The 12017-nt window shown below is 39.5% G+C and overlaps 2 protein-coding genes across 2 annotated transcripts; both read right to left on the bottom strand.

Moving 5' to 3' along the window:
• Nucleotides 1–2895: 2895 nt before the first annotated feature.
• gpr61l (G protein-coupled receptor 61-like) lies at nt 2896–4204 on the bottom strand. The gene has a single exon (XM_034692512.1). The coding sequence runs from the start codon at nt 4202–4204 to the stop codon at nt 2918–2920; it is 1287 nt and encodes a 428-aa protein (XP_034548403.1). The 3' UTR covers nt 2896–2917.
• A 2546-nt stretch (nt 4205–6750) lies between these two features.
• Nucleotides 6751–12017, bottom strand: parp3 (poly (ADP-ribose) polymerase family, member 3). The gene is made up of 11 exons (XM_034695689.1): nt 11747–12017; nt 11253–11452; nt 11021–11146; nt 10703–10888; nt 10080–10218; nt 9105–9328; nt 8854–9009; nt 8670–8759; nt 8413–8590; nt 8174–8317; nt 6751–7787 (listed from the first exon to the last, which is right to left on the bottom strand). The coding sequence occupies exons 2-11, from the start codon at nt 11433–11435 to the stop codon at nt 7615–7617; spliced, it is 1599 nt and encodes a 532-aa protein (XP_034551580.1). The 5' UTR covers nt 11436–11452; nt 11747–12017; the 3' UTR covers nt 6751–7614.

Raw genomic sequence — 12017 nt, 5'->3', positions numbered from 1 at the left:
GCTGCTTTATTTGCCACAGTTGTTGTACTGAAGTATAATATGACCGAATTCCAAGCATTTCACAAATAAATATGAATGAGTCACGATTCATGGATGGATAGTTTGAGACAGACATCCATAATGAATGTCTTGGAGTCTATCCTGAGTCCGTGGGTCACAGGTCACAGGTGGCTGTGTTAATTATCAATGAGCTTTATGATAAGATTGTCCACTGGTGCAACCTGACTACAAACAGGAATATTCCTGTTTTCCCCATCTTATAATACTTAATATACTCATTAACATGAAGGCATGTACTGTAAGAACACACTCCACAACTTTATGACTGGATTTCAGAATTTGATTTATTGGAGATATAAGAGACCTCAAAGTGTGTATACTGCAGCCCTGGGTTTTACTTGTGTTTGTATATCCTCTCAGATAAGGCCATTGACATCCAATGATTTCTGAGTGAGAACTCTTTCTTTTGCAGTCTTTTCAGTTTATTGAGATAAAAAAAATACTGCTTAAACGACACAGCAAAAACCTGTTAGAAATATCTGGCTCAGCGGGTGATCTTTGATCCGGCTGTCTTCTTTGATCAGTACAGTGTAAAACCCACACTCGTGTGTTAGACGAGCCGAATTAAATGTTCAAACTGAGACTGTGTAAAGAAGAGAGGTATAACCTGGTGTTGAAGTACTTCTTTTTTCCCATCTGTTTTAATTAAAAATTAACCCAGGCTCATAAAATGTAGCTCTAAATGTCTGAATTGATTACGAAGCCAGGACAGGGCCCAAGAGGATATAAGATCTACATCCAGCGGCTTAATTTGTGATCACTGCTGTTTATTTCAATATCAGACATAAAACGTAAGTTTCACAAACCTCATGGTAAACAGCTATCATGTCCTGAATTCTCAGATGCTAGATAAATATGTGAAATTGGCCCTGCCTATCAAATTACTTAGCAAGACAATTGTTAGAAAAAAAGAAAAGAAAAGATGGGACAAAAAGAAAATGTGTAGTAGCAAAAGAAGAAACCTCAAAGCATGCATGTGTGAGGGAAGCACCCTTATCCTGCTGTTTGGATAGCTAATGCAGCATTAAACACACAATCACAGTTATGTAAGAGCGGTGTATAACCCAGTTAGTGAAATCTAAACATCAAAATTGTGTTTGCCATTATTTGCTTTGACTGTACTATTCTTGGTTATTACTCTGTTCTTCTGTTTGTGAACGACTAATACAAACAGCCGGGGCCATAAAATGGCACTTTGTCTCCACTCTCAGAACACTATCAATACCCAATGATGATTACCATTGTAGATTTCACATCACTGCCTCACCAGGTCCTTGTTACATACAGCAGTCTATATAATCAGAGACTAGTGCTATTTTATAATCATTCTCTATTCTCATGTTAAAGAGCTGTCAGCTGAACTTTAAGGCTGTGTGTAATCAGTCTCCATGTGAAAAGCGGGCATGAGGCATAATTACTAGGCTCCAGCTGAGATCTGAAGCTAAAGCATACATTCAGTCCGAGGGTCCCCGTTGCTATGTGAGTCACTGCTCACTCGATTTCCATCACGACATGGACAGATGACATTCAATGTCTTGCCTTTTGCAATATCTGCTGCACACAGGACCTCAGAGATAGAGTACCTAAGATTCATTAAAGTGCCTCACACTGTTGAGATCCATCAAAGAGCTCTGCAGGATCATTAAGTGATCATTTCAATACTTGTCAAAGTAAACATAGTTTTTCACTGTAATGACATAAAAACATGGATAGTAACAAGAAAAATGATTCTGTGAACCTGACTAATATTTATATAATACAATTTAATTGTTTATTCTGAGATACAATTAAACATGTACACGTCCATCTGATCATAACCTTAGTATTGTCAAGTTACAGCCCAGATTTTCACATTTATTCACAAATGAAATTTCAATAAAAGATCATTAAAAACAGGTCAGTTGTAATCAGTGAGAGAAATATTTACAGGGAGACATTTACAGTACGACTATTTCAATATTTTCTGTCACAGTAAAGTAAACAGCACCTTGACCTTAAATGAGACAGCCTACCTGAATTAAACATAACAAGGCACTAAACATTTAAGGTTTATTTGTCTTATAAAAAGTTCCACCATGACTCCATGTGTGTTGGAAGGGTAAGTACTGTATTTCAGCAAGGTAAAACCCAATTTGGGTATTTGTCTGTCCTCATCTTATATTTCATACAACCAGACCAAACCATCTTATATTTTTGGTGTATTATTACTCCTGTACCTCACTGGTTCCAAGCAATGTGTAATCAAAAACATAATTCAGATCATCTGCCCATCATAATCATCATCATCATCATCATCATCATCATCATCATCATCATCATCATCATACTGCATATCCTATTCCAGCTCAAGGGGTTGGAGCCTATCACAGTGATCATTGGGCGAGAGTCGGGGTACACCCTGAACATGTCACAGAACTAAATTATTGACAGATAACCAGACACACCCACACTTAAGGACAATTCAGAGTGATCAGTTAACCTAATGAGCATTTTTGGATTGTGGGAGGAAGACAGTACCTGGAGGGAACTCACACATGTATTATGGGGGAGAACATGAAAACTCACAGATGGGCCCAAGCCAGGATTCAAACCAGCAACCTTTCTGCTGTGAGGTGCTGTGCTAACAACTGATGTGCAGCCCTTAGTTAGAACAATGCAAACAAGAAAGGAAAGATGGCTTGCTCCTCAGTGACTTCCATCAGCTCCCACCCCAAAATAGACAACAACAAAAGACTGCATTTAATTTCTCTCAGAAAGGTGTAAGCTAGACAAGGAGGCAAATAAATATCCTGTAAACATATTAAACTGACATGATACTTATGTTAGCACTGTTGTTCAAAACTTGTGTTGTTAATATCTAAGTGTTATCCTCTGGTATTTGTCCGGGGATCTTCATCCCCTTGTCTGAAGTGTTTTTAGGACGTGAGTTGACAGAGTTTGACGTAGTCTCAGTTGTGCTGCTGGTTCTCTGGATGAACTGGAGGAAGTTCTCTTGAAGGGAACCCTCGTGGCTGGACGTTCCAAACTCTGCCGGCTGGGTCAAGCAGCAGCGTCGGAACTTCACCAGCTCTTCTCTGATCTGCCTGTTCAGCAGGCCATAGAAGAAGGGGTTAACTGCAAAGGAGGAGTAGGCCAACCAGGTGACTGCCTCCTCTAAGTCCCCGGGGCTGTGCATGGAGCCAGTTAGAGACATTTGCAAGTGGAAGGTGAAGTAGGGCAGCCAACAAACCAAGAACTGACCCACGATGAACACCAGAGTCAGGGCTGCCTTGCCTCCACTGAAGGCTCTTTCTGGAGATAATCTTTGTGGAAGAGTGCGAGTGGTGGCAATCATGGTGGTCTGGCTGTTGATGGAGTCAGAGCGATTCTTTGCAGGACTCACATTAGCCCATGTTGGCACAGCAGGGACTTGCTGCATAGCTGCTGAACGAGCCACCTTGTACACAGCACAATAAACAGTAAAGATAACCACTGCAGGAATCAGGAAACAGACCCCACTGAAGAGCACAGCAAACACACCTCTTAGACGACTGTGACTCGCGTGGAGAGAGCAGTGACCTGCAGCTATAGAGCTCTGAGGTCCATAAGCTGGCCACCCAAACAATGTGACCAAAGCCAGGATGAGTGACTTCACCCAGATTAGGAGCATGACACCAATTGCGAGGTTGATGGTCATCTTGACCTCATAGCGCATGGGATGTACAATGTAGAAGTAGCGCTCCACACTGATGGCTGTGATGGTGAGAATGGACAGACAGATGAGGAACACATTGAGGAAGATGTAAACCTGACACTCCAGGACTGTAAAAGCCACAGTGCCAAAAAAGGGTGAGCTGGATATGATCCCCAAAGGCATGAGTAGGATGGCACACAGCAGGTCCACGGAACAAAGGTGGCATACAAAAGCAAACCTCTTTAGGTGAGGGGCACGAGCAATAGCCACCATCACACCGGTGTTGGCCAACAGAGCAATGAGGTTAAGGGTCACCATGCAGAACAACCCAAATAGGTCTTTGATCTGGGACTGGGAGCTGGTGACAATGCCCACATTGGCAGGAACAGTGGGCTCCCATGGGGCAGTGGTGTGATTTGTCAATAAGTGGTTTGGCACAGAGGCTATCATGGGACCAGTCTTGTCTGCCATTATTCTTTCAAAGTGCCCCTATTTTTCCTCTCAGAGATTGTTTTAGGTGGATGCCCTGTGTTGAAAAGAAAGAAAAAAGTGCAGTGGAGTTATCTATTTGTTTTTCCTGCTGTATGTACAGTACATTATCCTCTCTTCCCATATCATAGAGAAAGTTAGTTTGTAAATGATCTCATTGGAGATATGCTACACTAGCTTACATGCTGTATGTATAAAAAGATACTTGTGTGTAAAGGAAAATTAGCATTGTCCAGGTTTGTTTATACAAACAGTATAATCCCCTTTGAGGGCTGATTAGATCTGTTGTTAGCAATGAGGCCTGAGGAAATTAAGCACGCAATCCTCTATTCTGAGTTTCTGGAGACAGATTGCATTATAAGTATCAAGATTCCTAATGAATGCATCAATTATTATTATTACTTATCTGAAAAAGTGTTCCTGAAAATATTAATGGATGGCAGTCATTAACTATCGTATGTGCAAAAAAGTGCAATTTCTTGTATCTAGTACAACATGTATCACATGACCTAAATAAACCACATTCACATGATAAGTCCAGATAAACAAACTATTTCAACATACTACGAGCAAAAAGTTGGGCCTAACTTGCTTGTAATGAGTAGACATATACCAGTAGTGTAAACAAAACTTATGTTTCTTGAAGTAGGACTGTCTTCTAGTTTTTTTTATAAACATAATGTCTCAAACCAAGAAACTTTACAACTAAATACTACTTCCTCTATTTATAGATTGTTTTTACTCAACATAAGCAATTCAGGTCCTTTTTTTTGCTTCTATTACCTTAAAAAATCTGTTATCTGGACTCATCAGGTCAATGTGGCCTATGTTAAGTCTAATGAGACATTTTAGCAGATATAAGAAAACAACATGAATTTTTGTGGTTTATGACACATGTCAATTTTAAAGATAGTAAGATCCTTAATTAACAAATGTCAATAAGTGTTAATTTCATTTTGTGGTTAAAAACAACTTACAAGGTAAAAAAAAAATGTAAACCCCCAAAAATGAAAAGAAACACACATTATGAAAAAAAAAAAAACACTTACCCATGATCCACTCTGTTTATGTAGTGCAATTCAAAGCACTGGTTCACCAGGTGTTTCACTTGACAAAGCTACTGTTGAAACCAAACTAGTGCTCTTATATACCCAAACTCAAGGAGTCCCAGTATTTTTTCTCCCAAAAAGTAAAATGATCAGTTCTCTGTAAATGTTATTCTACATTATCCAGTCCAGTTTTCTCCAGAGTCAGAGGTTTGGTCCTCCTTCAGAGTGGATGCAGAGGTCCAGACATGTCACACATGTTTACCTTCAGTCAAAGATGTGGTGATTAATGAATCCATGATTTTTAGATGTGATTGTTCCTCTCTCTTCTCATCCCTCCTCCAGTAACACTCTCATTCCTGTCTTGTGCTGTGTATGGCAGTGACAGTCACACATTGTATTGTGTGACTGTGTTTTTCTTTTTTTTTTCTGCTTTCAAATAGACACACACTCCACTGTCCCATATCAAGAGGCCAGTCGTCCCTGGGTCCTAATTTCCACCAGTTCCGTAGGGTGTCTTGTGTTTACCTTGACGCAGCCCACTCTGTCTTTGCATACATAGTCTTTGTTATGTAATCAGAAGCACGTATTACAAAACTTGAATGCTCCTCTGACTAATTACACTTAAGTCTTTGTATGACTACAGCCTACCTACTCTACAAATTATATAAATTGAATGTTCAGTCATATACATTTCATCTACCTCAAAAAGTCTTCAGTCGTGTTATATAAATATGTGTGATTTTTTCTGACCTGTAATGTCACAGAGTTTAGAAAATGCAAAAATTGAGAATGTCTTAAAAGAAAGATTCCCACAATCTAATCACTCATATGCATGTTGTTTTGAACAATGCTCAGAAACATGCGTTTTTCCTCTGGTTACCAAAGAGTGATATTTTAATTGCCCCGACTGTTTAATAGTTTCACATTTGAATTAAAAATGGGTGGTAAACTTAATCTGGAAGACTTTCCTCACAATGCTACGGATACAAATGTTCTGAATCTTTAAACTTTCTATAGTATATACTTAAATATATCTTAGTCCTCTCATTAAGTTGTCTTCTTTCCCTGTGCATCTGATTATTATCTTAGTCTAAAGCTCCCATAAGGAACATTCAGGCAATCAGTTTTGGTGCCCCCTATGGACAAAGTGTTACCTCTTACGTCTTTGTTTATTTTGTCCTGCACATGCATGAGTAGTGTTGTCTGACAAAATTCTTATCGTGCTTCCTTAAACAAAAGAAAGGGTTGTTTCTGCAGCATGCTGTCAATCCCTTTGTCTGACGTCTACACGCTAGCAATGATTTCAGACTTTCAAAATAACAGCATAAAAATCATCAACCTTGATGCTAGGGCTCTTGTTTTTTAGGTTTGTTTCCGAGACAAGTTTTAAAATTTCAAACTAACTGAATCATTTGTTAATATGCATTTTAAGACTTTTTAAGAGTTTTAAAACATCCATATAAACAAACAACACTGGAATAAGTTGAAGGGGCACTTTATTTCCTAATCATTGATTCAAGTAGTATCTTAGTGCAAAAAAAAAAAAAACAGAGGTTGATACATTTTAAAGGAAGTCGCTCATTACTGACACCACATGGTGACATTTATAATTGTAGCTAAATGTAGATCTGCTGGGCAAGTCATTGCAGGGGCAATGAATGACTGACATAATACATTCTTTGCAGTGCTGAAGCATTCTCAGAGATTTCTTGTTGCTCAAAACATATCTTACCAGTGCTCAAAATCAAACACAAATTTCACTTATTCCTCTTACTGTAAACATTTATATGCATAGAGTCTCTGTTTCATTTCTGCTCCAAAATTCAGCATTATTACGCACAAACTTGCAGTTAAATCTTCACGTTATATTTTCTTTTAAGGGTCATGTTTGTATAAGCATAACCACTTGAATTAAAAAGTGCAATAATCAAAAGGCTCTACTCAAACTAGAGCATAGATGCAAAATAGAACACAAGGTGCAGCAAGTAAAGTTAAAAGAAGGTGCAAATATCTAGCAGCCTTTTAGACAATTTTAAATCAAGACCAAGTTATAAGAAATAAACACTTCTTATGGAAAGAAAGGAACATTTTGTTTTTCTGTGTGGTTGTGTGTGTTATGAGGACAGTGGTCTGTAGGTGGCAGCCCAGTTTTATAGTTTAAAATATAAGGCACAGAGAAGTATGAGTTATTAATGCACAATGGTAGAAACACCAGCATAATGTTATTATAAAGACAACAACCATGTTATTATGAGCATAGCCAAGCTTTAAAGGAAGCACAGTATATAGATGGAATAGGGACATTTTTCTCTCTGAGGACCCGCTTTCTTTCCTCCAGGTGAATTAGTGCATTTTGAGCTCCAGCAGGAAGCGAAGGCGACACTGGCTCTCTTTATAGATGAGATATTCACTGTTACTGAAGTGGCTGTCTGAGAACTGGGGCTGCTCTATAGGCTTACCCTGAGGCACCGCAATACTTTTGCCCTCCAGGGTGATGAAGGTGTCTTTGGATGGATCTACAAAAGAAAGAGTTTACAACTTTACCAAACAAGAGATGCATGCTACATATTATTTTTTCTGTAATTGCTGAGGACATAAATTCAAAACAATGAGGGGAAACATAGATAAGGTATACATAAAAAGGGTTAGTAGTGATAGTAGTCTACACCAAAGAAACATTGCAGCTTAGATAGTTTGTTAAGGATGTGTGTTTAAAAACGGATCCACATGTTCCAGAAAGAGTTGAGACATGAATCAGGAATAGGGAATGATGATTTGGAATCAATAATTAAGAGCTGCATAAAAAGGAAACATGCATTTTCATTTCCTCCAAGCATTTTCTCATGCTAAAAAATATACAGCCAGGCTTCCATTAGATTCATAAATGAAATTGTGGAATCACCTGGTTCAACTGATCCTCGTGCCACCACACTGTCACAGCCAGCAGGAGCTTTTTTAAGAGAGGAGTTGTCTCTGGTGATGGTATGTTCTTTGCCAAGGGCCACCTCGCTCAGAAACATCACCCCTGTAGTTTTACAGCAGCCCACTTGAAAGACAAAAGACAATGTATAGATTATTATTATAGTTGAAATTAATGTCAATTTTATCTCATTCTGTTCTCGTATTTTCAAACCAGCTCACCGTAACCTGCAGACTTGCTGTTTTCAGAGGCAAAATAGATACCCCTTCCAACACGGCCACCTGAGTGAGGCATTATTCTCAGACCACTCTTCAGAATAGCTGCCACTACTGCTATGTTTGTACCGTGCCACAGCAGGCGGCGGTTCCCCAGGTCTTCATGTTCGTGAAATCTGTCTCCCTGCAACATGCAGCATGTGTTAGATCACAGGACTTCAGTCTACAGCATCATATTTACTCAAACTGTCTGAAGGTATTACCTCATTCTCTCGATTGACTTCCCAGACATTGAGGATTTTTGGTTTGTAATAGCCATTTTCTGAAGTCACCTTGAGGTATTTTTCTATGACCTGTGAATGCAAAAGAGGTTTTAAATACACATTTTAAAGTAATTATAAGTGTTCAAGACGACAACATGAATTGAAGATGATCTGAGATCAGTACCTTGAATGTTTCTGTATCCTTGTCCAACAGAGAGAGTACACATTTGAGAGAGTTGTAGTCCTGGTCCACAGGGTGAGGAACTGTCTCAATCATTACTTCCTGAGCCTTTTCAGTCTCTGTCTTCAGAGTCTGGGCTAACTCGATGTCAGCAAGGACCTTTACAGAGCATGTTAAAGGATAGAGATTAAAGACCCGAGATAATACATACAAAAAAATCTTGTTACAACTAGTAAAATAAAGAAATAAATCACCATTAGCATCTCTTTCTTTTTGTCCACAATCTCTTTGTCGTTGATGGTTGGGGGTCTGTTGCGGCCAAAGTTGTGAGGGATTATGGTGAAGAACTTTGAGGAAAGTTCTTCCAGAATTCCACTTTTGGCTTTTCGGGACATTGCTGCTTCGATCTCTTCCAACACATCAAAGCCCTTTGCAATCTGCACCTTACTGAGCTTACCCAGAGGCATCTTCTTTATGTCTGTCTTACACACACACACACACACACACACACACACACACACACACACACACACACACACACACACACACACACATCATTGTTTAAAGCTATGATCAATCAATTTACTGCATACATTCTGTCCACTGTGATCTTTACCCTACATACTGTAGACTTTCTAGACTATTTGCAAAAAAGTCTGAGTAATCAAAGATCTCAATATGACCTCATGACAAAACTTTTGTAACTTTTTTATGTACAGCATAACAGTGACCATTTGGAAAACTCCAATGTTGACCACTGTAACTAAAACAGAAGCACAGGTTACATTCTATAGAGTATAAAGAATATCTAAAAGTGTTTAAGTGCATTTGAGAAGGTCGTTCAATGTCAACCAAGACTGTCCCAAATTCAACATGTTACGGCTGGATCCAGTATTTAGCAGTTTTAACTATTTTAACTTAAAAAAGAGCGAGTAGACTTAACAATAGGTGTTAGTTGCATGATCAACTAAAACAAGTTTAGTCAGTTCATTTACTGGTTGTATCTTGCTCCTGTCAATGCACTTTTTCTTTTTGTAAATAATAAATATTAGTTTGTTAGTATAAAAATAATAATAATACTTCTGTCTGCATTTTGCTGAGCTCACATCACATTCCATTTGGAGCAGTAGTCAGGTAAGTTACATAAGAGGTAATTACACATGCTAAACTTTCTGCAAACTGCATGAACCAGTTTGCATTGAAAAAACAGTAAACTGAGACACACCCACCTAAGTTCATACACTCCATCGCCTCCTTGAACATGTCAGTGCTGAAAATTAGCTTAACAAGGCCCCCTGTAGCATCATCCAGTGTGCTGGGTAGGACATTTTTGGGGCCTGTCTTAGTCTTTCCATCGACACTGTCAACCTGCAACAGCCAAAAGTACAGAGAGTAAGATTTCACTCATGAACTTCAAAGTTTTATTTGCAAACATTCAAAACATTTCTTTGCCTAATTTGGTCATTAATAATGTTAGCAGGTTCTAGATAAGGGATCTAGGTTACATGATCGTGACTGATTCAAAACCGATCCTCAGCGCATTGTTTGTGTTGTGCACTACGTCAACTCATGTCTCACTCAGCGGTAAGAAAACACCAAAACATTATCATAGTGAAAGTTAAAAACACAAACAAACATGAAATGTATGCGCAGGAGGCGGGTAGAATGGCAGGACGGGATTTGATTGGTTTCATAAATTGGATCCTGATGGCAGGGATTGGTTGGTGTTTTCCCAGGTTTACTCCGGCTCTAGATGGCAGCTTTTTAAGAACACATTATGTATTGATTGCCATCGGGACATAAAGATTATTTTAACCAGTATAACAAAAAGTATATAAATCTGACTACCCACCCCAACTGTAACCTCAGCATCCTCATCTCCGTCCACTTCTATCAGGGTGTATTTCCCAGCGTGAGACACAAACTTAGATCGATCGCTCCAGTTGTTCTTTGTTTTATCTTTGAATTTTTTCTCAAAGTCCTTCACAGCATCCAAAGGCGCCTTGAAGCTGTTGAGTTTGCTTTGGCCAACTTCCCCCTAAACTCAGATCAGAGATTTGGAAACCAGGGTCAGTTCATTGACCTATTACTGCTATAACTGTACATCACAATGTTAAAAAAACTGAGTATGCAAAATTGAGAGAACAGTTAATAGCAGTCTGACACTTACCACTCTACCCCACCTGTTCCATGTATAGTAGCTGCTTCCTTCTTCAACAACTTGGATGACATAAAACTTATTGTTATTGTGTCCAATATTTGTCTGGTTGAGCATGCAGTCATAGTCTTCATAGACCTGAAACAAAGGGTGAACAATTTCAATTTTAGTTTTTATTCAATTTATCATTCAGTAATTTGTGCTACTAGAGCAAAAAATATGCTTTATGTTGCATCTCTCCTACCTCTCCACAGTCTGCCAGGTCGCAGTGCCCGTCAACTTTCCTCTTGCCTTTTACCTGCGACCCAGCAGCCAGAAGTGCCTCTTTTGCTGTGCTGAAGGCATCCTTGGGCTTTGGTGTTCCTGCTTTTGCCTTCTTTCCACCTGCCTTGGCAGCAGTAGCAGCAGCTCTTCTCTTTGGTGGCATGATCCTGAGTGAAAACCCTGCGCAGAGAGAGAGAGACCTGCCATGTTGTGATCTGGGCATGATGCCTGGACAAGCTCAGACATGCCTACACAAAGGCCAGCTTACTCTCTCATGCTGTATATCAACACGAGTGGATGGATTCCCCATGCATGTACTTACTGAGTAATTACCAGTCATCCATCGCCACAACCTACATTCATTCATTATTATGTAACATTAGTTTTTATTATGTTTTGAAACATGGCCGAAGAGCCTCCACCCTCCCTTCTTTACACGGAAAACAACAGGAATTTCCCCTGCAAGGCACTCACCTTTTAACTTTAAACAGCTGACACCGGGCTCGGAGATGGAACGACAGACGGGTGAATACGCTGACACACGCTGGGACAGTGTCTCTTCACTGCAGAAGAATCCGTCACCAGGCTGAGTGAAGGCAGCTGATTTTCGGGAAGTTTACTGTCACTTTACAGTCAGAGGAAGAGGTGGAGCTAAACTGTATTCTCTGTTTTCCCTTCTTGTAGCTGCTGGGGAGGAGTCCGTGGATCTGCAGAGCGAGCTGACAGCAACACCGCCATCTAGCTT

Source organism: Notolabrus celidotus, chromosome 1 (genome assembly GCF_009762535.1).
Source record: "Notolabrus celidotus isolate fNotCel1 chromosome 1, fNotCel1.pri, whole genome shotgun sequence".
NCBI lineage: Eukaryota > Metazoa > Chordata > Actinopteri > Labriformes > Labridae > Notolabrus > Notolabrus celidotus.
Note: the sequence above shows the minus strand (reverse complement) of the source record. Positions and strands in the feature narration are given on the sequence as shown.